This window comes from Triplophysa dalaica, chromosome 24 (assembly GCF_015846415.1).
Source record: "Triplophysa dalaica isolate WHDGS20190420 chromosome 24, ASM1584641v1, whole genome shotgun sequence".
Classification (NCBI taxonomy): Eukaryota; Metazoa; Chordata; class Actinopteri; order Cypriniformes; family Nemacheilidae; genus Triplophysa; species Triplophysa dalaica.
Genome location: NC_079565.1, coordinates 16,925,628 through 16,947,243, shown reverse-complemented (window position 1 = coordinate 16,947,243; position 21,616 = coordinate 16,925,628). Strand labels below are relative to the sequence as shown.

The 21,616-nt window shown below is 38.5% G+C and overlaps 2 protein-coding genes and 1 long non-coding RNA gene across 3 annotated transcripts; 1 reads left to right on the top strand and 2 right to left on the bottom strand.

The window, feature by feature from the left end:
• Positions 1 to 938: 938 nt before the first annotated feature.
• Positions 939 to 2,745, bottom strand: LOC130414008 (uncharacterized). The gene is made up of 4 exons (XM_056739608.1): positions 2,179 to 2,745; positions 1,797 to 1,940; positions 1,405 to 1,654; positions 939 to 1,309 (listed from the first exon to the last, which is right to left on the bottom strand). The coding sequence occupies exons 1-4, from the start codon at positions 2,728 to 2,730 to the stop codon at positions 939 to 941; spliced, it is 1,317 nt and encodes a 438-aa protein (XP_056595586.1). The 5' UTR covers positions 2,731 to 2,745.
• A 3,021-nt stretch (positions 2,746 to 5,766) lies between these two features.
• Positions 5,767 to 21,612, bottom strand: LOC130414015 (uncharacterized). Its single transcript, XR_008905569.1, has 3 exons — positions 20,637 to 21,612; positions 6,259 to 6,676; positions 5,767 to 6,054 (listed from the first exon to the last, which is right to left on the bottom strand). It is a non-coding gene; the product is annotated as an uncharacterized LOC130414015 (long non-coding RNA).
• On the top strand, positions 9,418 to 13,295 carry LOC130414013 (52 kDa repressor of the inhibitor of the protein kinase-like). Its single transcript, XM_056739612.1, has 2 exons — positions 9,418 to 12,269; positions 12,380 to 13,295. Exons 1-2 carry the CDS (start codon positions 9,660 to 9,662, stop codon positions 12,380 to 12,382), a joined length of 2,613 nt encoding a protein of 870 aa, XP_056595590.1. The 5' UTR covers positions 9,418 to 9,659; the 3' UTR covers positions 12,383 to 13,295.
• Positions 21,613 to 21,616: the final 4 nt, after the last annotated feature.

Genomic DNA, 21,616 nt, shown 5'->3' with positions numbered 1-21,616 from the left:
GCGGCACTTTGTGAAACTCTCGACAGTCTGATATTACGAGCATCTTTAGGTCTTGCGCCCTTTTTTTGCCAATGGTTTGTGTCCTCAGCTACCTTTGTTTGCATCTATAACGGTTTGTCTGAGCTCACTATAATCTGATGAGAAGTGCTGGGTTCACGGAACTCACCGGCTGTATGCTGAGGTGGTCCACGGCGAGTGTCAGCTGTGTGTACTTGCAGGGACGGCAATATTGTGAGTAGCTTTGTTTCGAGAACTGCAATCTTTTGTAGAAGTTTGTGGCAGTGTGAGCAGCAGGTGGTTGTTAATCCAAATGAAGGCATTTTCACACACGTTTGAGAGTGGGCAGCGGAGTTATCTTGAAGAGTTTCAACAGGGTACCCCCAGGATCCTCCAAATGAAATTCAAGGCTTTTTAAGACCTTTTTAATACCATTTTAAATGAAATTCAATGCCAACTTCGTACCCATTCTGACCGAAGTATGAGGGGAAAATGTCAAATCTGTATAAATTTTGAACCCTAGAAAATAATTATGTACAAGTAGGCTACTTGAATTAAATAAAACATTTTATTTAAATTATCAGTTATATTTAATACCAACAGCGTAACACATTTGATTTGTAATAAACAAATAGATTTGAACTTTGTGTTGAACACTACAGCCTTCGCAGCTCTGCTGCCTTGGTTGCAATTTTTTCGCCCAGGCTCTCAAGTTCTGTCAACTTCTGCTTGTAGCTTCTTCTCAACGCGTTTGACTTGGCAATTAGCTCTGCCATTTTGCTGCCTTGTTTGCCCTCAGCCTCCTCTGCCATCTTGTCTGCATCCCTCGTCAGATGCTCCGCAACTTCCTGGATGGTCTGTTTTTTAGCTGCTCCAACTCCTCTTCAATCAATATTCTTCTTTGACTATGTGCTTGAGATTCTTTTTTCTTTCGTTCACTTTCAAGATGCATCCTGTACCTCACCCTTGCTGATGTGACTGAAGACAGGAGCTCTGGTGTGAGGGGCACCTTGGTAACACCCCCCATGCATGGACACGTAATCGCACACAACTCTTTGTGCAATGACAATGTCCTCTTGGATATTACAAGTTTCTACTTGTTTATTGATAGAGAAGCCCCTCTCCACCGTAGCCTGCCCATGGGAGAGGAGCAGAAGGTTTCTGATGAAAGCCCAGAGCTGTGGGTAGGGCTGACTTATATAAGGATGGAGAAACACATCCAGCCTCTTCTCGAGGGGCTTGAAGGACAGGAACTTCTCATTCCTCACCTCCAGGGACAACAATTGTGAAAATTGCTGAATGATCAGATCACCTAAAGAAAGAGTGAAAGAAATAGCACTCACATCAAATGTACACGTGTTTCTTTTGTAAATTGTATGCCTAACGTCAGGACTTAATCTTATATACCTGCAGCAACCCCATCTAACTGCTTGTCTTGAAGAAACCTTTTGACTAGACACTTCATCTGGCCCTGACACAATTCTGGATTTGAATACATCACAGCTGGGTTAAGACAAGTCATTTGCCTTACAGTTGGGAATTTTAAAGGGCTCTTCTCTTGAATCTTCTTCACAATTTTGGACAGACCCTCCATGCATTCCTTTCTGAACTGGAGGACAGAAAGCTCCTCAGTGGATCTACTCTGCTGCTGACGTTCCTAAGGATGAATGGGGACTAAATTAAGTAAATAGCTTCCTCTCCCTCCTCTTTCCTTCTATCCAGTGAGGGGCTGAGCAGACGGGTCTAACAACAGGGACACCAGGAGCAGTCTGGTCACACATTATGTATTTCCTAAATACCTTTATTGCAGCCTCAGCTCCAATGCCAATATCAACAGCTCTTAGATGAACCCTGGACTGCATGTCACTAACATCAAGCCGGACCAAATGCTGAGGTGTGGCATCATTGAGAAGTTCTTGTTTGATGAATCGCCTCAGCAAACTCTACGAAAAGACAACAATATACATATTTGAGAATACAAAATATTTTACAATACAAAATAAGCACTCTGACTTTACAATGTTTCTTTTCTTCAGTATTATTAAATGAGCCTAATTTATCTGACTATTCAAAATATTTTCATTTTCAATTCATTCAGTCTTAGCTGTAGTCTTAGCGTAACTGTGAACGAGAGGAGATTTTAAAATCACTATGACAATAAAATGAGTAGATTCACCTCACCTTCAGCAGTTCAGCCAAGTCATTACCAATGAAAGGCAGCACAGGCTCATCAGTCTGGTATCTGGTGAGGAAAGGTGTTACACTTCGACACACTGCCATGAAAAAGTGAAGCTTTGCCAGAATGAGAGGGTCTTTGGTTGCCGCCGCAATGGTATCATAGGAGGACGTCCCAGGGTTAGGAAGCTTTTTGGTGCTAACAGCCTCAACATACTTCATCATGTCTGGCCAGATGACAAGGGCCCTCTCCGCCACAGGGAGGTTCTCGACCCAGCGATGACCACAAAAAGGCAAAGCGAAGATTTTGGACTTTGTGAGATTACAGAAATCCTCCCTTCTTGCTGGCACATTGTGAAAAATTGTATGCAGAGCTCTTAGGAACTTCTCCATATGCCAGTCGGTGAATCCACATTTGACAGCATTATGGAGAGTATGCAGGCCACAACTCCCCACCACTGCCAGCTGAGCACCCCCAAAATGCTCTGCATGCTCCTGCTGCAGCATCTCCAAAAAACGCCAATTAACACTGGGTCCATCCATAGACACAGAGACCATCTTCCTCAAGTCAAGGTCACATACACACTCCTAAAAGACGTGAAAAGCAAATTTTAAACAAAGACATTATATAGCCTACATAATAGCTAGCGTGATGGAGGTTGGGGCCTCAAGGTTAAAGGGTTCTGTCTGAGTGGTGAGATACAGGTTCAGACATGCAAACTCACAACTGGTGAAAAAGGTGACATGTTAACGAAGTAATTTGTTGTAGGGGGGTCTGGGGAATTATCCCCCATGAGACAATTTTTATGATTTAAACATGTAAATGAAGCATTCTGGTGCATTCTGACAAGAAAACATTTTGCTTCAAGACATTTCCTTCAAGTAAAAAAATAAACAATAAAACCAATAATTAAAACAATTTGATATCATATTAATTAAGTTGGGGCCTATCAAGTACAGTACATAACAAGAAAAAAATCTCTCACTGTAAAGTAAACCATAAGGAACCCCAGATGGTACATCATTCTAATATTAAAGGTTAAAAATTATTTATTTGTAAGCTACTTCCATTTAAATCACACATAAGGAAGTTTTTATAATAATGTTACAATACATTTTAATGACATAATATGTTTCTACTTTTTAAATAATGTCTGTCATAAATAAATCAAATTTATTTTGAAGCAATATTCTCATCACACTTTACATACTTAAATCTGCATAATTGTGATTTTCCTGTCAAATTCTTGATCAACATTTGATCAAATTCAGTTATAATAATAAGGCTGCCGTTATCAATCAAATTAAGTCATTTACACTGCAAAATTGCAACTGTAATAAATTATTTTGATGAGATTGATGTTTAAACAAATAATATAAAAAAATGATGCCTTTAAACAATAAATTAATAGGTGGCAGCAAGTGACCGTCTTAATAAATGAATCATTGAGTCATTCATTAAAACGATTTGTTTAAAATGCTGAATCATTCAATAACAAAACACAGCACTTTAGTGTTGCTTTTCTTTTGTAACTATTTTCGTCGTTGAAATAGAACAAAACGATATTGCGTCTAAATTGTAAAAGCCTACATAGCTAGGCTACTCGTTTATTAAACTATGCATTCAATGTAACATTTGCAATCGTGATATTATCACTTGGTCGTGTTATGTTACTTTACTATATCATATATTATTTATAAAATTCAGAATAAAAACTTACTTTGAAATGTTTGAGCTAATCCACCGCCGTTGCATGACCCATGAACTGCGAGCCGAAGTATCGTGACTGGACGTGGTCGTCCACCCAGTAGCGAATATGAAGGTCCAACTGCTTACTTTTCGTCATCTTATTGAGACTCTCGTCAAACATGATCACAAACCCGTTGGACATATTGACATGGTCAGTCAGTTCTTTCGTTATAAAGGGAGCTAATCCGAATTTAGTAATATATGCCGTTTTGTTGCTTCCACACGAGAATGTAGCTGCAACCTCGGAGTCAGGAAACATGATTTTAAAAATCTCTGTAACGTTTTCATTTGAAGTGTAAGAGTGGTGCTCAGAGACTGTTTTAAGGACCCACATCACCTCTGCACGCAGAGTTGGTGTCGAGCCACAGTACGATAGAATGTTCCTTGGCTGTGGTGGCATTTCTATTGTAGAAATGTCTTCATTATTGATAGTCAGAGCTGTTTCAGTAACCAAAGTGATCCGCGGTGCACAGAAGAACGGGCCAATAGGTGGTTGGCGCTGGCGATCAGTGCTACACGCGGTGTGTTTGGCACCCTTCATATGGGAGTCCAGGGCCGTAACACCCATTGTCGCTAGCTTAAAAGATTTCCTGCACCAACAGCAATAGGCCTCGCGTTCATTTCCTGGCACAGGCTTGACCCAAACGTAATTCAGATTCCTTGTCCACAGCGGATTAAACCGACACTTTCCCATTTTAGCCGACAAACTAGGCTAGCTACTATGACCTGAATTTTGATAAACTTAATCCTAGGAAAAGTTAAAAAATAAAAATAAGACCTTTGTAATGAAATCCAAGACTTTGTATACCAAATTCAAGGCTATTAAGACCTTAATTTTAGATTATCAAATTTAAGACTTTTTCAATGCTTTTAAGACGCCGCGGGTACCCTGTTCAATTGTCGGCAGTAAGCTGGTAAACCACTATCCTGAAAGAAATCCTGGTCGCATTCGAAAGTTTTGAAGTATTTCCCAATCTTTGGTTTTAGTGCCTAGTTGTTTAGTCTGAGCAGCAGCCACGACGACTATAGCAAGATGTCTCTATGTGGTATGTTTTACTCGTGTGCTTAGCTGCTGTCGTGAAAATGACCTTGTCGTCATCCACGATGTATAAATATTTTTATTTGTTGCACGTTTAAAAGGTTATGTCATCATTGCAGTACAATGCCAACTGAGGTGGAAAATGTGTGCTGCCAAGAAATAACTCCATTGTAACTCAATTTATTTTATGAATGTACTACATTTAAATATTAGTTATGAAAAAAACTAATGAAATATTACGATTTGAAATGTTATTACATCAAAACCAGTATAAAATTTGTAGGCTACAATGTAGGTTACATTGTAGGCATTATTCCACAAATGAGATGTAAATACATGCCTGCATAGTTCTTACCTCATTCAGGAAATGGAACATTGCTAATAGCACTTAAATCATGAAGATTTGCTACTGTACATTACATTTCTGACATGATATGTTGTCTTATTTCTGAAAAGGTAAAGAGATGATAAAGTCAGGTGGCAACCTCCATTATGTGCATGACAGAATATCCTGGACTACAGATTAACTGCCTAAATGTCTATGCACTTCAAAATACATTCAACATTTACAGAGAAGACTATGGCCCACTTAACAGGAGAACGGAGGAGTAAGTATCATTGTTTTATATAATATTATCAAACCAATAACCTTTTAAAAGTATGTTTTCGTGAGCAAAATACAAATACAAGAAAGAAATTGCTATGTGCAAGGACAAGATATCAAAAACAAGCTTATGCCATACTGACAACATGTAATATTTCTATCACTCTTCGGTAGATGTTTCATGTATCTTGGTCATTACAGTTTTGTTAGCTGGTGCTGGGGATATCTCTGCAGACATGTGTGCATGGTCATTCCATCGTGTGTTGTACTGCGAATTCTGCATGAATTTCCTGATGCTGGGGGGAACAACTTGGCAACCGGCCACCGCTGGATTGAACCAAGACACATGTCGGTCGTTGAAATCCTCCTTTGCTGGCCTGTCACACTGCGCTGATGGGTAATCTGGAACTTTCCAGAGTGCTTCAACAAAGGTCTCTGGGTTGTTAAATACCTCCAGGAACAGCAGTCTCATCAGATCATTGATGTATTCTGTTGTGGAAAAAACATTTTTTAGTAATCTTTTTTTAAACACTAGTGATACTTTAAAACGTTTGCAAGTATAGTTACATTTAAATTTGTAGTACTTGAAGTATTTATTTATATTATACATCAGTGTAAAGTTTATATTTTTAAATTTGTATTTCAAATAAATGTTACATTTTTAAATATATCAAAAGTGGGCTCTGTTTTTACTGGTTTCGCTGTAGGTTGCTCCTTCTTTGATTAAGGATACAGTATCTTGTATACAGGTGTGCCCTCCAATGTCAGTGCCTGTTCACGAACCGCATTCTCAATGAAATGGACTGCCACAAGATAAAGACTATAAGGATCAATTGAAATGAAGTTGAAAAAACTTTGACAATAAGAATGCTTATGTTTCATTAATATTTTTGTTTTGATACAACTTAGTTTTACTAAAACTTATCTTAAAAATAATATTATATGCATAGCATTCCAATAAAAGGGTAAACAACATTCTTCAGGGCAAATCTCGGAATGACACTATGAAATGCCTCAAGAGCTGAAGTTTGATGTTGGTGGCTTGGCTTTGCCACATCTTTGAGAATTCTGTTGTTAGTGAGCAGCTTCTCTTTGTAAAGCACCATGGCACCTGTTATAAAAACCAATAAGAAATAAAAAAATAGTGATCCTCATGAGTGTCGATGTTCTGAACGTGATAATGTAAACTCTTCCACTTTGCAACCTTTTTAGGTCCTTCTGTGGATGACATGGCTGACCAGTATATTTGTTTTTTTATACCCTGTCTTTGTTTTTTGACAGCTTATTCAATTCAAGTTTATTTATATAGCACTTTTCGCATTGTTCCAATCAGCTTTACAGGAGAAAACAAGAAAAACAGAAAAGTAGAACAGCACAGTGCATGATGTTTATAGAACATAGATCATTCCAATTAATAATATCTAATAAATAAATCCAGTCTCCCAGTGAGCAGGCCAACACTGCCCTGCTGTGGCGAGGAACCCAAACTCCCATGATTGATTAATGGAGAAAAAAAAACTTAGGAGAAACCAGGCTCAACCGGGAGGGCCAAAAGTTATAAAGTTTGGTTTTTTGATAAGAGGCTTAATTACAGCCAGCTTAAAGGGCCCTGGGACATGTCCTAGATTGATTGACGAGTTAATAATGTTACAAATGGGCTCAATTGCAACAGGTAGTAACTCTTTTAATAAAGAAGTCGGAATGGGGTCTAATAAGCATGTTGTCGGTTTGGATGTTGCAATAAATTTAATTAAATCTTCTTGATTTATAGGAGAAAAACACTCTAGCTTTTCTTTTTGGGTGACGGTTGAAACTAATTCTTCAGACACACTTGGAGGTTTGGTTTTAGCTATGTTGTCTCGTATTATTTCGATTATCTCGGTAAAAAACTTCATGAATTCATTGCTACCAAGGTGCGGTGGAATACCCAGGTCAGGTGGAGTCTGTTTGTTTGTTAGTTTAGCACTTGTACTAAATATAAACCTTGGATTGTTTTTGTTATTTTCTATGAGGTTACGGAAGTGCTCGGCTTTTGCTGCTTTTAGTGCCTTTTTGTAGCAGTTTGTACTCTCTTTCCATGCAATTTTAAAGACCTCTAATTGGGTTTGTTTCCATTTTCGCTCCAGTTTACGCGTTTCTCTTTTTAGGGCGCGAGTGGTGTTATTATACCATGGTGCTGTGATCTTTTCATTAATCTTTTTTGACTTCATAGGTGCGACCGCTTCTAATGTGTTAGAGAAAATAGTGCCCATGTTGCTGGTCATGTCGTCGAGCGATTCTATATTAGTTGGAAAGGTTATTAAAGGAGTCAGATCTGGCAGGTTCTTTATGAAACTATCTTTAGTAGTTGAGGTGATTGTTCTACCCTGTCGATAACCAGATGTACACTGCGCACTGCTGAAATCAGTTGTATATGTTATAAAATGGTGATTAGAAACATCGTCGCTTTGAGCTATAATATCGATATTGGTTAGATCGGCTCTGTGAGATATAATCAAGTCTAGGCACGGCCGTAGCCAGCTATGAGGTCACCGAGGTCCGGACCTCGGTCATTTTTTTATATTCAAAAATAAAATGTCAAGCTCTCTGAATGATTATTTTGCCATTTAAACCACCCCATATCATATGAGTGTTCGCAATTCATCATGTTGCTGCGAGAAGCTAGCGCAGTGAACGGGGCTTGAGAGCGCGTTGAGTGAGAGCGCGGGTATGCCTCCATTTGTTGCCAGATGCACCTATTATACGTGTTTTTTTACTCGTTTTTCCAATTTATTGTGACACTTTGGGAGTCTTGGGACGTTTATAAAGTGTAAAGTAGAACGTTAGTGTTAGTGATATATTAATCTTATTCACAAAACACAAGCTTTGAACTTATTTCGGATATCTTTTTCTTTCTTTTTGAAATTGCTTGTTTTTCATAGCAATATCTGGCAACATTGTACATTAATAAAAAAAAGCTTACAGACAAACTGTAACTTAATTGCTGACAGGAAAATACCACCATTGGTAAGACAAACGCAGTGATCATCGTTAATATCTGAAAGAAATGATTAACACCAACAAAAACAATAGCATAATACAAATATGTTTGTTACAGAATGAAATAGGCTTTGCCATTGCCAAATAACGTTACTGACCAGCAGGATGACGTCTCATGCTCTTTAGTTAACCTTAAGTCATCAAAAAACATAAATTAAAGCAGTGTTTTCAACTGGTGGGTCGCAAAAACGTTTTGAGTGGGTTGCGGAGTGTGCATTCAAAGAAACAACAAACGTAATTCTGTTTTTTTCTGACGCTAGACTTTTATTTTGACAGACGTGCGTGAAAGCGGTTGACTATCAAAAACGCTTTTTCCTCATTCAGTATTTACGGTCAAATGAGGTCAAGTTTTATATCGGTGTCATTATTCTAACGTTTTTATAACGTTATAAAATAAAAATTCCCTCACCTAAAAAAACGAACTTTCCAGTCCTGTCAGTCATAGGCTACTGTGCTCGTTGCGCGAAAATTTACCATGGTAACAGACCTTAACCCTCAAAATGCTACTTTATTTTCACTGTGTTTTTGTAATGTATTTCTAAATGACTGTGGTCTCGTCACACATACCAACTATTAACAAAAACTATTTTGGAACTGCTACCTTACCTAAGGTTACTTATACGGTACCTCATATTCATACAGTGCATCTATCTATCTATCTATTTACTTTATATATATATATATATATATATATATATATATATAAATGATTGAACTTAAATATACGAGCTTGATAAAAATGACCACTCTAGAAGAAATTTTCAGATGGCACACATATATATATATATATATATATATATATATTAGTCAATTTCCACAAAAAAAGGGTCGCAGCTTAATGTCCATGGTAAAATGTGGGTTCAATGGCCTAACCAGTTGACAATCACTGCATTAGAGCACAGACAAAGTTATTATTACTTATCCATATAGCAATGTTTATTATGGAAATCTATTACAGTAATCAGTATTGTTACATAAACCATTGTGATGCAATAAAGAAGGTCTAATTTAACAATGTTTATCCTCCAAAACAGACAGAACAGAGAGAGTGTAGAATGGCAAAAAGGTTCCGGCAAAATACGTTAGATGTATTTCTTAAAAAAAAGCCTAAATTGAAAGATCAGGATGATGGATATGAGAACAAAGAGGAGAGCAACAGAGAGGAGGATAGAGATCAGGAGACAGAGGAGAGCAACAGAGAGGAGGATAGAGATCAGGAGACAGAGGAGAGCAACAGAGAGGATGATAGAGATCAAAACAAGATGGAGGAGAGCAACAGAGAGGAGGATAGAGATCAAAACAAGATGGAGGAGAGCAACAGTGAGAATGATAGAGATCAGGAGACAGAGGAGAGCAACAGAGAGGAAGATAGAGATCAGGAGACAGAGGAGGAGGACAGAGAGCAGAGGAACTTAGATGAGGATGACATCAGTGATGAGCAGGGCAGCGAGAACACTGATGAAGGGACTCTTCATCCCTTTGACCCTGTGAGAATGAAGAAAAAAATTAATAAGGGCGAGAGCCTCTCAGATGGAGATAAAACCTGTTTGCTCCAAAATAGATGGATACCACCAGAGCAGCATAGCTATCCCTATCAGAAATTTGGCGCAAAACAACTAAAATACAATGTCCAGTGGGAGAAAAAATATGAATGGCTTCGTTACTCACCATTTGAGGATTCAGCATATTGTGCTCATTGCCTCAGCTTTAATAAGTTAAAGGGCTCAAACTTTAGTTTTCTTACAAAGGGCTTCACTGACTGGAAGAATGCTGTGGGTGAAAAGAGAGGTATCATCCCAAGACACAGTTTAACAGAAGGACACCGAAAATCCACAGAAAAGGCAGAAAACTTCCTTTCTGTTGTCCAAAAAAAAAGAAAGGACATTAGTTCAATAATCAGCCAGAAATATGAGGAAAAAGTCATTGCGAATCGTAACAGTCTTCTATCTATTATTGACATAATTGTGTGTCTTGGCCAGCGAAATGTAGCATTCCGAGGGAGCTGGGAGGGGGACAGTGAGAATGGAAACTTTAACCACTTCGTTAACTGGAAAGCACAATTTGATGTGGCCTTAAAGCAACACATGCAGACTGCACCGAAAAATGCAATATACCTTTCACCCGCAATTCAGAATGAGCTTATTGAATGTTGTGCAGAGGAAATCAGAGGGACCCTAATCAATAGAATACAGGCTGCCCAGTACTTCACTGTATTAGCTGATGAGTCCATGGATATAAGTGGGACTGAACAGATGTCCTTATGTGTCCGTTACGTCAATGAGGAGGAAGAAAACCTAGAGATAAAGGAGGATTTTCTCGGGTTCTGTCCATTGCCCAAACAAGATGCGGCAACAATAACCTCAGCCATTCTTAATCAGCTGACAAAGTGGGGTCTTCAAATAACTTTCCTAAGGGGTCAGGGTTATGATGGGGCCTCTACAATGAGTGGCAAAGTGAGTGGGGTACAAAAGAGAGTCAAGGAACTGTACCCCAGGGCAATGTACACCCATTGTAGGAGCCATGCACTTAATTTGGTTGTGGTGCATGGTGGTTCTGATCTTCCTTTGGTGAGGAACACAATGTCCATCGTAGAAAAGATTGCAGTGTTCTTCTCAGCCACAGGGGCCAGAAAAGATGCCCTGCGGGCAGAGAGTAGAAGAGAAGGGCAACCAAAAACAGCAGGGATCCCACTGATGTCAGACATTAGATGGGGTAGCAGAGCAAACACACTGAGTGCTTTTGTGGAGCAGTTCACTGCTATACATTCTGTTTTGGAGACCATGGAGGCAGAAGTAACTACCACCTCTGGAAAGGCCAGTACTCTCCGGCATAGTATTGGAACATTTGAGACCATCATTACTGCTGTAATAGCCAACAAAGTGCTGGGTTATATGCTACCTCTAACCAAAAAGCTGCAGTCTACCAACTTGGACATCATCACAGCATACGAGGAGGCAAGAAATGTACGGCAAGTCATAGCCAAACAAAGAAATGAGCAAGGATTCAGTCCATGTTTTCAAAAAGCCACAGCATTGGCCAACTCAGTTGATGTGGTCCCAACAAAGCGTAGAATAACAGTAAAACAGAATTACAGAGCAAACATATCTACAGAGTCAGTGGAAGACCACTACCGGGTGAATCTTTTCTATCCCTTCATCGATCACATAACTAGTGAGCTGGATGAGAGATTCTCTGAAAGTAATGAGCCTGCATTACTAGCAGCTTACCTGGTACCAAAATCTTTGAAGAAACTCACAGAAGAAAGAGAGCAAAGAATGGTAAAGTGGTACCAAGAGGACCTACCTTATCCAAACACAGTAGAGCAGGAAATAGAATGCTGGAGGCACAAGTTTCACTCTGAAGATGGGGTGCTGCCTGCATCAGCATTGGAAACTCTGAAAACAACACAGATGTCCTTCTTCCCCAACATCCAGTGTATGCTGAAAATTTTTCTTACACTTCCAGTGACAACATGTGAATGTGAACGGTCATTCTCTGCAATGCGAAGGCTCAAAACATGGCTCAGATCTTCTATGTCTAGTGAAAGGCTCACAGGACTGGCGTTGATGCATGTTCATCAAAAAGTTAAGCTGGACAAGGAGAGAGTCCTTAGACGGTGGGATGCCTCTGGCCACAGGAGGATACAGCTAGCTTTCAATGGAAAGGTAATGCATGTTGTAAAGAGTATAGTCATCCAACAGTCATTTGCATTTGCATTGATTATAAACTCTCTGTCCGAAGTCTGAATCTGTCTTTTTTTATTTTGTCATTTCAGTGAGCCAAGGAATGAAGAGTAGTACACGCACGCGCACACACACACACACACACACACACACACACGTCTGTGAAATGTAAAACATTATTTTGAATAAAAAAACTTTCGCAATCATCAACATGTCTGTCTATTTTGAAGTTTAGGAGTGCATTTGTGGGTGTTATTATAGCACAATTCTTAACACGTTACTTTGGACCTCACTAATTTTCAAACCCTGGTTATGGCCTTGAGTCTAGGGTATGATTAAGTCGATGAGTAGGTCTATTGATGTATTGTGTTACACCACAAGAGTCTAACAGTTCTTTAAACGCCACAGCTAATGGATCGTTAGCACTATCTACGTGGATATTAAAATCTCCAACAATCAGTACTCTATCGACGTTAACCAATAGATCCGATAAGAAGTCTGCGAACTCTATCAGAAAATTAGCCAATGTAAGAGAAAGCACTGTTTTTTTACTTTTGTTTGGAACACTTATCTTCATTGCAAGCACTTCAAATGATTTAAATGTACGCTCTGTTCTCTGAGTTATGGCTTTAATTGAGTGTGAGCAGCGCAGTAAAAATAGACTCTGAGCCGAAATGATCACTGCACTGCTGCTTATGCGCTGCTTCTGTGGGCTGTATTAAAGCCCTCATCTGTTAAGATGTAAGTGAAAAAAAAATTGCGCTGCTCACGCTCCGCTCTGTGTAAAACCGGTGCAATAATCGACATCGGCCCTGAAAAACGCATATCGGTCGAACCCTACGGGGGATGGCCTTCAATGTCTCTTGTTGGCTTGTACTTGATCAAAACCTCCTCAGAGTCTCCCCCAGACACAAAGTAAAACAATAAGAATGATCACTCGCAACCCAGATAGCAAATTTTTGCGGCCCACACCTTACTCCACATACTTTACTCATCTGGCCCACATACGGCGTGTAATGATGGCACTTTTGCGGTCTGCTCCTGTTTGCCAGATTTGGGCCACAGGCATGCCAAAGCTATGCCACATGTCAAACATCAAAACAAATAAAGTAGAGCTGAACCAAATATAAACAACAGTTCATTTCAATTCTGACCCAGATTTATCCCAAAACCAACACCTTTCTGTGCTCCTGTTTGACAGAATTTGTATTGAGTTCCATTATTATTATAGTGATGATTGAGTTGTTAGTGATGAACATCTGCTTTTTTAAATAAAAAATATTTACACAGAGAAATACAACAACTACAACCTGAAATACAACCCAGCTTACAAACGTTTGTTATAAGAACGTTCCCAGCTGACAAAATCACCATCATGGTGACCCCTGACATCTACTCTTGCACATATATGTACCTTTGTAAGGTAAGGTACATTTGTAAAAGATATTGAAATGATGCTCTGATCAATGGTGTTGGTTGATGGTCAGAGAGATATCTGCCATGTTTACATTTGAATAAATTGCTGTGCTGCTGATCCTGTATGTACATTAAAACATCTGGGAATTTGATTACATATTTAAGACTATAAAAATTTGTTAGAAAAAAAAAGATATTTACTCAGAACTTAGACACACAGACATGAAGAATCAGTTTATGAATCTCAACAATGGTAAGAATAAACAAAAGAAAACTTCATGCTGTGATGCATGCTGGGTAACATCATAGCACAAAACTAATTTATAATTCCCAGCATGCATTGCGGTTAAGCCTTTTATCTGAGTTAGTTGGTTGTTTCTTACCATTGCTGAGATTCATACATTGATTCTTGATCTCTTTGTCATTCCAAAATGTTGTTTGTATTTGGAAATCTAGAAAGATTTGTGAAAAACAGATATATTATCAATCAAACTTCCTGATCGTACAATGTTCTTTCAGGATCTACAGTTGAGAACTCAAACTAAATGAGAGTCCTGAATTACATTATAACACCACAGTGGTTCCACCAATACCATTTGGTTAGGTTCACATTTGCTCTGCCATGACAAGTGCACTTTATAAGAACCCACTTTCAGCAGATCAGTCAAAATTGTGCTGAGGTGTCAAGAGCACAACCCAAGGACACACTGATCACCATGATGGTAACATTCTTAAAACATTAAAAAAACATCAAACATCTGAAAGGAACGTTCTTATAACACATTTTTGTTTGGCGAGTTGTATTTCAGGTTGTAGTTGTTATGTTTCTCTGGGTAATTTTTTTGTAGTTTTTGTTGAACTTTTCTGCAGTGATGTTGTTTGTTAACAGCAGATGTTCATCACGAATAACTTAATCATCACTTTAATAATAATGAAACTAAATACAAATTCTGTCAAACTGGAGCACAGAAAGGTGTTGGTTTTGGGATAAATCTGGGTCAGAATTGAAATGAACTGTTGTTTATATTTGGTTCAGCTCTGCTTTATTTGTTCTGATGTTTGACATGTGGCGAAGCTTTAGCATGCCTTTGGCCCAAATCTGGCAAACAGGAGCGGACCGCAGAAGTGCCATCATTCCACGCCGTATGTGGACCAGATGTGGGCCGCAAGAATTTGCTGTCTGGGAAGAGTAGAACCAACATTCTGCCAACGTTTTAAGCACAACAGTGACCGCCTGTGTTTGTAGCAGCCTGTACATTTGATTACACTTTACTTTAAATAACTATCAGACCTACATAAAACACACTGTTAACGTCATTTGTATCTGTTCTATTTGCCATCTATTCTTATTTCATTACTGACTTCTCAGCTAACAAAAGTTTGTTATTTTTTCATGTTTTTGAAAATGTTTTAAAAACATACAAAATGTCAATTTTCTTGACTTGGGCTTTTGTACCTTGACTAAAGGTGTTAATTTTCTTGCCGATTTGTAACTGTGTGCATGTGAGGTACTTTTATTAAGGCAATGCAAGGAGATTCTAATCTAATGGAGTTTGCTGGTGTTCAGTAAAATTTCCAGCATCTGGTGGTTAGAATTATTGATCTCATTTGGTTTGAGTGCTGTGGATTCTAAAAATTAAATAGTTAAATACATGAGCTTTATTTGCATTTTGATGTCTAATAAGATTTGTGAAATCTGGACGCAAAAAAAAACACAGCAGATTTAGACAGACATCTAGAATTAGGGTATAAATCTCAACAAATGTGACCATCAACAAAATAAATCTTCATGCCACAATGGATGCTGGGTAACATCATAGTACAAAACTCAATCATGATACCTAGCATGCATTGCAGTTGATCGGTTTATTGTAACCATTTTTGAGATACATACCCAGATTCTTGGTGTCTGTGTTTGTCTAAATACACCTGAATTCTGCGTATCCGCCAATACCGATCCTGATCCGATACCAGCACTGTTTTTCTTGATCAAAGTAGAGTTGCATATTTTAACTTTTATTGCCAAGGGTGGATAGTTCTTAAGCATGTTTACTTTCAAGTAGAGGTGGGCGATATATATCGTCTGCGATAATATCGAGTTTGTTGTGTAAACGATGTGCAAATTCTCATTATCGAGTATTTAAATTACTGCGAAAAAACTTCCCAAAACGCGCATTAAAACTCCACACATTCAGAGGCTGCAGCAGGGCGTCACGTGATTGCTGTTCTGCGTGCGTCACGTATACGTTCGCATGGTTAGCGCATGGTCGCCCGCAAGTTCAACACCTGAAAACGAATGTGATTAGGCTACACATTTGACAGAAGGAGATAACATGCAGACAGCCGTGCAATCTACTTCGGATGACTTAGTTACTAAACGTGGCTCAACTTCACTTGCATGGAAGTGGTTTGGTTTTGAGAAAACTGATGTTGCTCAAAAGACGGCACTGTGCAAAGTGTGTAGGAAACATGTTTCTGTTAAAAGCAGCTCGACGACCAACTTGTTTCACCACCTGCGGACCAACCATAGCAAGGAATACCAAGAGTATGAAAAGTTCCGAGACTCCGCGTCCGCTGCCCGAGAAAAGCCAACATCGGCTAAGGTACCTGCTGCACACTCAGCAAACTTTAGCAGAGCCGTTTAGCAGAAAAGTGCCTTACGATAAGAAATGCAACAGGTGGCCACACATTACAAATTACTTTTAGTTCGATGTTCTTACACTAGTTCAATTAGTATTTTGTATGTCTATTTGAATTTTTACTTGAATACTTACATGCTAAAGAAAATAAATAAGCATTATTTTCATTCAAAATTGTGCCCATTGTTATCATCAGTGATTAAGTAACTCAGACTTTTAAAATCACATTTTTAATGGATATCGTCTTATTATCGTTAAAATCAACAAAAATATCTAGATAATATTTTTTGTCCATATCGCCCACCCCTACTTTCAACTACATTTTAAAAAAAAGCACATCATACTTACTCCACTACAGTCCATAAATAAATGTTGTTTTTAAACTTTTAATCCATGAGTAAATTAAATTCTACCACTTTCCTTTCCTTAAGTATTTTTACTTTTAAAAGTATGATTTGTAAATGTAACCAAGTGCTGTATTAAACTACATAAAACATACAAAACAAAAATGTGTCTCATAAAGCACAGATACTTACAAAATGTTTATCAAATAAATATCTGTTTATTACACAAAACTATCACAGTATAAAAGTCTCCAAACTCACTCATGCACATCCAGGACACAAAATGATGCTCTTAATCAGAGATGGGAACAAGTCACATATGGTCAAGTCCAAGCAAGTCTCAAGTCTTAACCATCAAGTCTCGAGTCACAGTTTAGACAAATCAAGCAAGTCAAGTCAAGGGTTCACCCTAAGCAAGTCAAGTCCTGATAAGTTTCAAGTCAAGTTAAGTCAAGTCGCAGTACTAAAATAAACAGAGGTTAATTTTTTAGATACATGTTTATTTTTGCACATAAAAGATGAGCTTATATACATACATTATGTATCTTATTCACATTGCTATATATGAATTATATGCATATCTGTGCAACATTAATATCTGAAAATAAAAGTGTTGCTTACACAAAAGAAATCCAGTCTGAAATGTATAATACAATCTAATTCAATTTAATTGAAACGGTCTACACAGAAATGGAAATACTTGTATCTGACAGAATGACTTAAGCATTTATACAGGCTATGAAGCTTATAAACTAAGTATTGTGACTGAAAACTTGACTATTGTATGTTTTAAGTATATGATGCTGTAATACTTGTGCTGTCCATTAAAGTGCACAGTAGGCCTATAGGGAATTTGCAATTTATGGGAATCCCGGATCATTTTATTGACTTCGATACTGAATCCTGTTTATCAAAATGAACAGATCTTTTTCATTTCGGTAGAATATAAATTAAATGTATGTTAATATAGCCCAGTGATGAAGTTATGATGCTTAATCTTCATCTCTGCGGTGGACGCGCAATATGCACGTTTCATACGTAATATATAATCTGAGAATATTTGTTTTCTATTTGAACTGGTTTCATTATTTGTTGTTATTGTGAGTATAAAAAAAATCCAAACAGTTAACAGATTCGAACTATGAAATTATTCTCGTCAGTATGACCGCAAAGTTTTTAAAGAGTTATTTAAGTCCAAGTGATGTCACCGGCGCGTCCATCACCCGGTCATGCGCAGTATATAAGTGAGCTGCTATTCAGCTTCCACACACAGTCCACACAAACACATGAACATGCGCGCATTTAATATAGACATTCGCCTACATGTAATACAGAGAAGCCCTTCTTGATTTTATTGTTTTAAGAACATAAAAATCCGGGCTACGCCGTTATAGCCAGATTCCCCAATTCATCTAACTATGAGATGAGATGTAGGCCTATCAGTGATGATTGATGACCACATTTCTAATAATAAAAAAACAACCAAGGCAAAGTTATGACAAACAGAAACGATTAATTCATTATATTAGTAATCGTTTTATTACACTGACTATAAAGAAATTACTTTCTTACCTTTCCTTGTGGTTCTTGTAATGTCGGATGAAATTCAACGTTGTGGTTGTCGTGTCAGAAATCCTCGCGTTGCCTACTCTGCATCTGGCAAATCTTTTTTATTTTTCACGGTCCAGTTCAAAGGCCTTATAGCCAAACGTGACTATCTGTGGAGCTCGACTGTTGTCCGCCATTGTAACGGCCACAACTGTTTCAAGCCGCCAGACGCATGCGCAGTTTCCTCTCTATCGTAGCTGCTCTACAGTAATTGGCTGTTACACCTTGTTTGGCGCGGTTTGAGTTGAGCAGCGTTAAAGGGACAGGCGCTGTAGTGCTGCTGAGTCACAATAATTATTTTAGCTAATTTCATTACTTTACAAAGTTCAAGTCATTGTCGAGTCTTCCATTTAAAGTCAAGTCAAGTCGCAAGTCACCTGCGCTCAAGTCAAAGTCAAGTCAAGTCGCAAGTCCTGAAAATTGTGACTCGAGTCAAGTCATGTGACTCGAGTCCCCCACCTCTGCTCTTAATACATTCACTTCTACGTTATTTAAAGTCATGCGCATTGGACGCATAATGATGCGCTTAATGCACCTGCTTCACTAACGAGCATCCCGGATAGAGATGATCCTGATGTCGCGGGGGTTTTTGGTTCCAAAGTTCAAAACTGATTTAAACACATAACATATCTCTTTTTTGTGTTATAATTTAGTAAATTGCATCAAAACAAAAGAGTTGGTGTGTATGAATGACGCATAACATAGACTTCTAGTGCTTGAATCTAATAACGTTACACTCAGCGAGTATCGTCTCTGGCTAAATGCATTTTAAACAAAACCACAGTCTATTATCTAGTGATTATGAAGAATATTGAAAACTTTGGAACGAGTTACGTCCTGACTGTTCCCGGACAGACGCATACTGGATGGAGATTAATAGACGACCGCACCAGCATAGGTCAGAATTTTTTTATTATGCTATATTGGTTTATTTCTCGCATAAAGCTATCAAAATACATGACATCGAATACAGTGCACGACAACTTTTATCCTCATTATTTTATCTAGTATCGAAAAGTTGCTGGGCTAGAATTAAGAACTGCTTGCGTCAGGTGCTGGGGGAGGGGTTACCGTTCCCTTGACGAACACTGACCACCATTTATTTTTAAATCAATTCCCGATGGACGCAAAACAAAATAAACACCTGTTTCTTCGTGATTCGCCGTGTTTGGATGAAGATGTTCGCTCACAAAGCCATGAACATCACAAGTAACGCAATGTCCGACATTGTTGTTGGCGTTTTAGGTTTGGCGCTACCACGCTTACGTTGCTGGGGGAGATGAGACGTAGTCAGTGACGTATGACTTCGCTCCCTTGTGGCTCTCTAACCCGTGGAAAAGGAAACCTGTTCTAAGCAGATTCACAAGTGGGAACCAGCTCTGAACCAGCAATAGCGCTAGCTCCGAACCAGCACCAAGTTCATTATGGTGGAAAGGGGGTATAAGAGGCAGCGGCCAATCTGAGTTGTATTTGCTGCCATCAAGCTGTTCTTGGCGGCGCTTACAGCCGGGTGATCACGGAGAACTCACACATTAGAAGCGCGTCTAAGCCAATTTTAAAATAGGCACTAGTATCTTTCTAAATCAACGTAACGCATCTTTTTGTCTGTAAGATGTGTATGATTTAGGATGGATGTACAACAGCTCTTTTTAAGATGTTTAGCAGATGTTTTCACACAGCAGATATTTTCCTGATCTCCTAATCTTTAGCAGACATCTTACAGATGTACGTGTGCTATCTGGGACTGATCACCATAATGGTGATTGACTTTCGTTAGCTGGGAACGTTAATAAAACATAAAAAACTGGACAAACCTCAAAGGAACGTTCTTATAACAAACCTCTGTTAGCTAGACTGCTATTTAACAAGCGCGTGATAACTTTTAACTTAAATTATTGAGCTCAAGTGGTGCTCCGAGTTTCAGGTACAAACAAAAAACATAGCAACGTAGATAATATGTGAATTAGTAAACACATAACTACCTGTGTTCATTTAGCTTAAAGATTTGATAAGGACAATGTCGTTTAGCGAAGCAGGAAGATAATGGTTGAACGCGTTTTGCCAAATGTGCAAGTAAACGAGCGAGAAACCCGTGTTCTGGGTTAACTGAAATAACAACACGCCTATCTTAAAATATAGAATTGTTTTATGTTTTACACTTGATAGATGCTTCATGGCTTTACCTCAGAGTTAAACTGCGGCCGTGTGCAAACACGACGATAAATTACAAGAGTATCTTAAGAAAACCTAAACAGTATAACACGTTTAACAACTTCAACAACCAAATATTGTTAAAATGTGTTTGTATGAAGAACTGTGTAAAATCAAAACATATTGCTTACCTCAGACGAACTCCAGTCCGTGACAGTTGGACGCGCAAAGTTGAATTGTGTGATCGAGCTCGCTAGCAGAACTCTGACTCCTCCCACCAAGTTACCAAATTAGGATATGATTCCGACCAGTTGTGTCGTGTTAATATCCTCATATCGATGTTGATTCAATGTTTTACTTCTTACGTATGAAACGGTCCGATATACCGACCAAATAGTGAACGATGTTTCAACATCGAAATTTGATTGACGACCGATATTGACATTTCTAACCAAAAATCAACATACTAATCTAACCCTGTTTGCTATCTAGGAACACAAAATAAAATAAAAAAACGCAGTGTTTCGCCCTTTAGGGTTTATGCTGCCTTCACCTGCTCTCGGAAATTCAATAATTCCAATTTTATTAGTAGGCTAATATAAATGTTTATTTCCGGGTTTCAAGTTATTTCCGGGTTGAAGTAGGAATTAATTTCCAAGAGCACGTCAAGCCAGCATTAGCAGTCAGATACCCGCGCCGCCCTTCCCCAACCTCACAGTGGCCACTGCCGCCCTATAACCAAAAAGTCCACTTCCATGTTCTTTTATAACATCACAAAACGCAACGAGACTTTAAGAGAGAACATATAAAACTTTCCAAATGTGTAAACACGGACTATATTGACATCACACATTATCCAGAATAGTTTGACGTTAGATGCGTTTGCATTGTCGCCAGGTCTCGCTACGTTAAAAGTAGCCTACATGGACGATCGGGACTTTTTTAAACGGTTCTCGCGGTTGTTTATTTCCCGCGGTTTAAGATGAGCAATGTTGTTCATCAGATGTTGATATTTGAGTTATGCGAGGTCATTTGAACTAGCAACTGATGGATTGGATTTGTTAAACTGATCAGGAAACCCTAGCAGTTCTGTTCGCAATATATTTCACGTACATGTACACAAGTGTTCGAATCGTACTGTGACACGTAAATACCACTGAGAGTATCTACA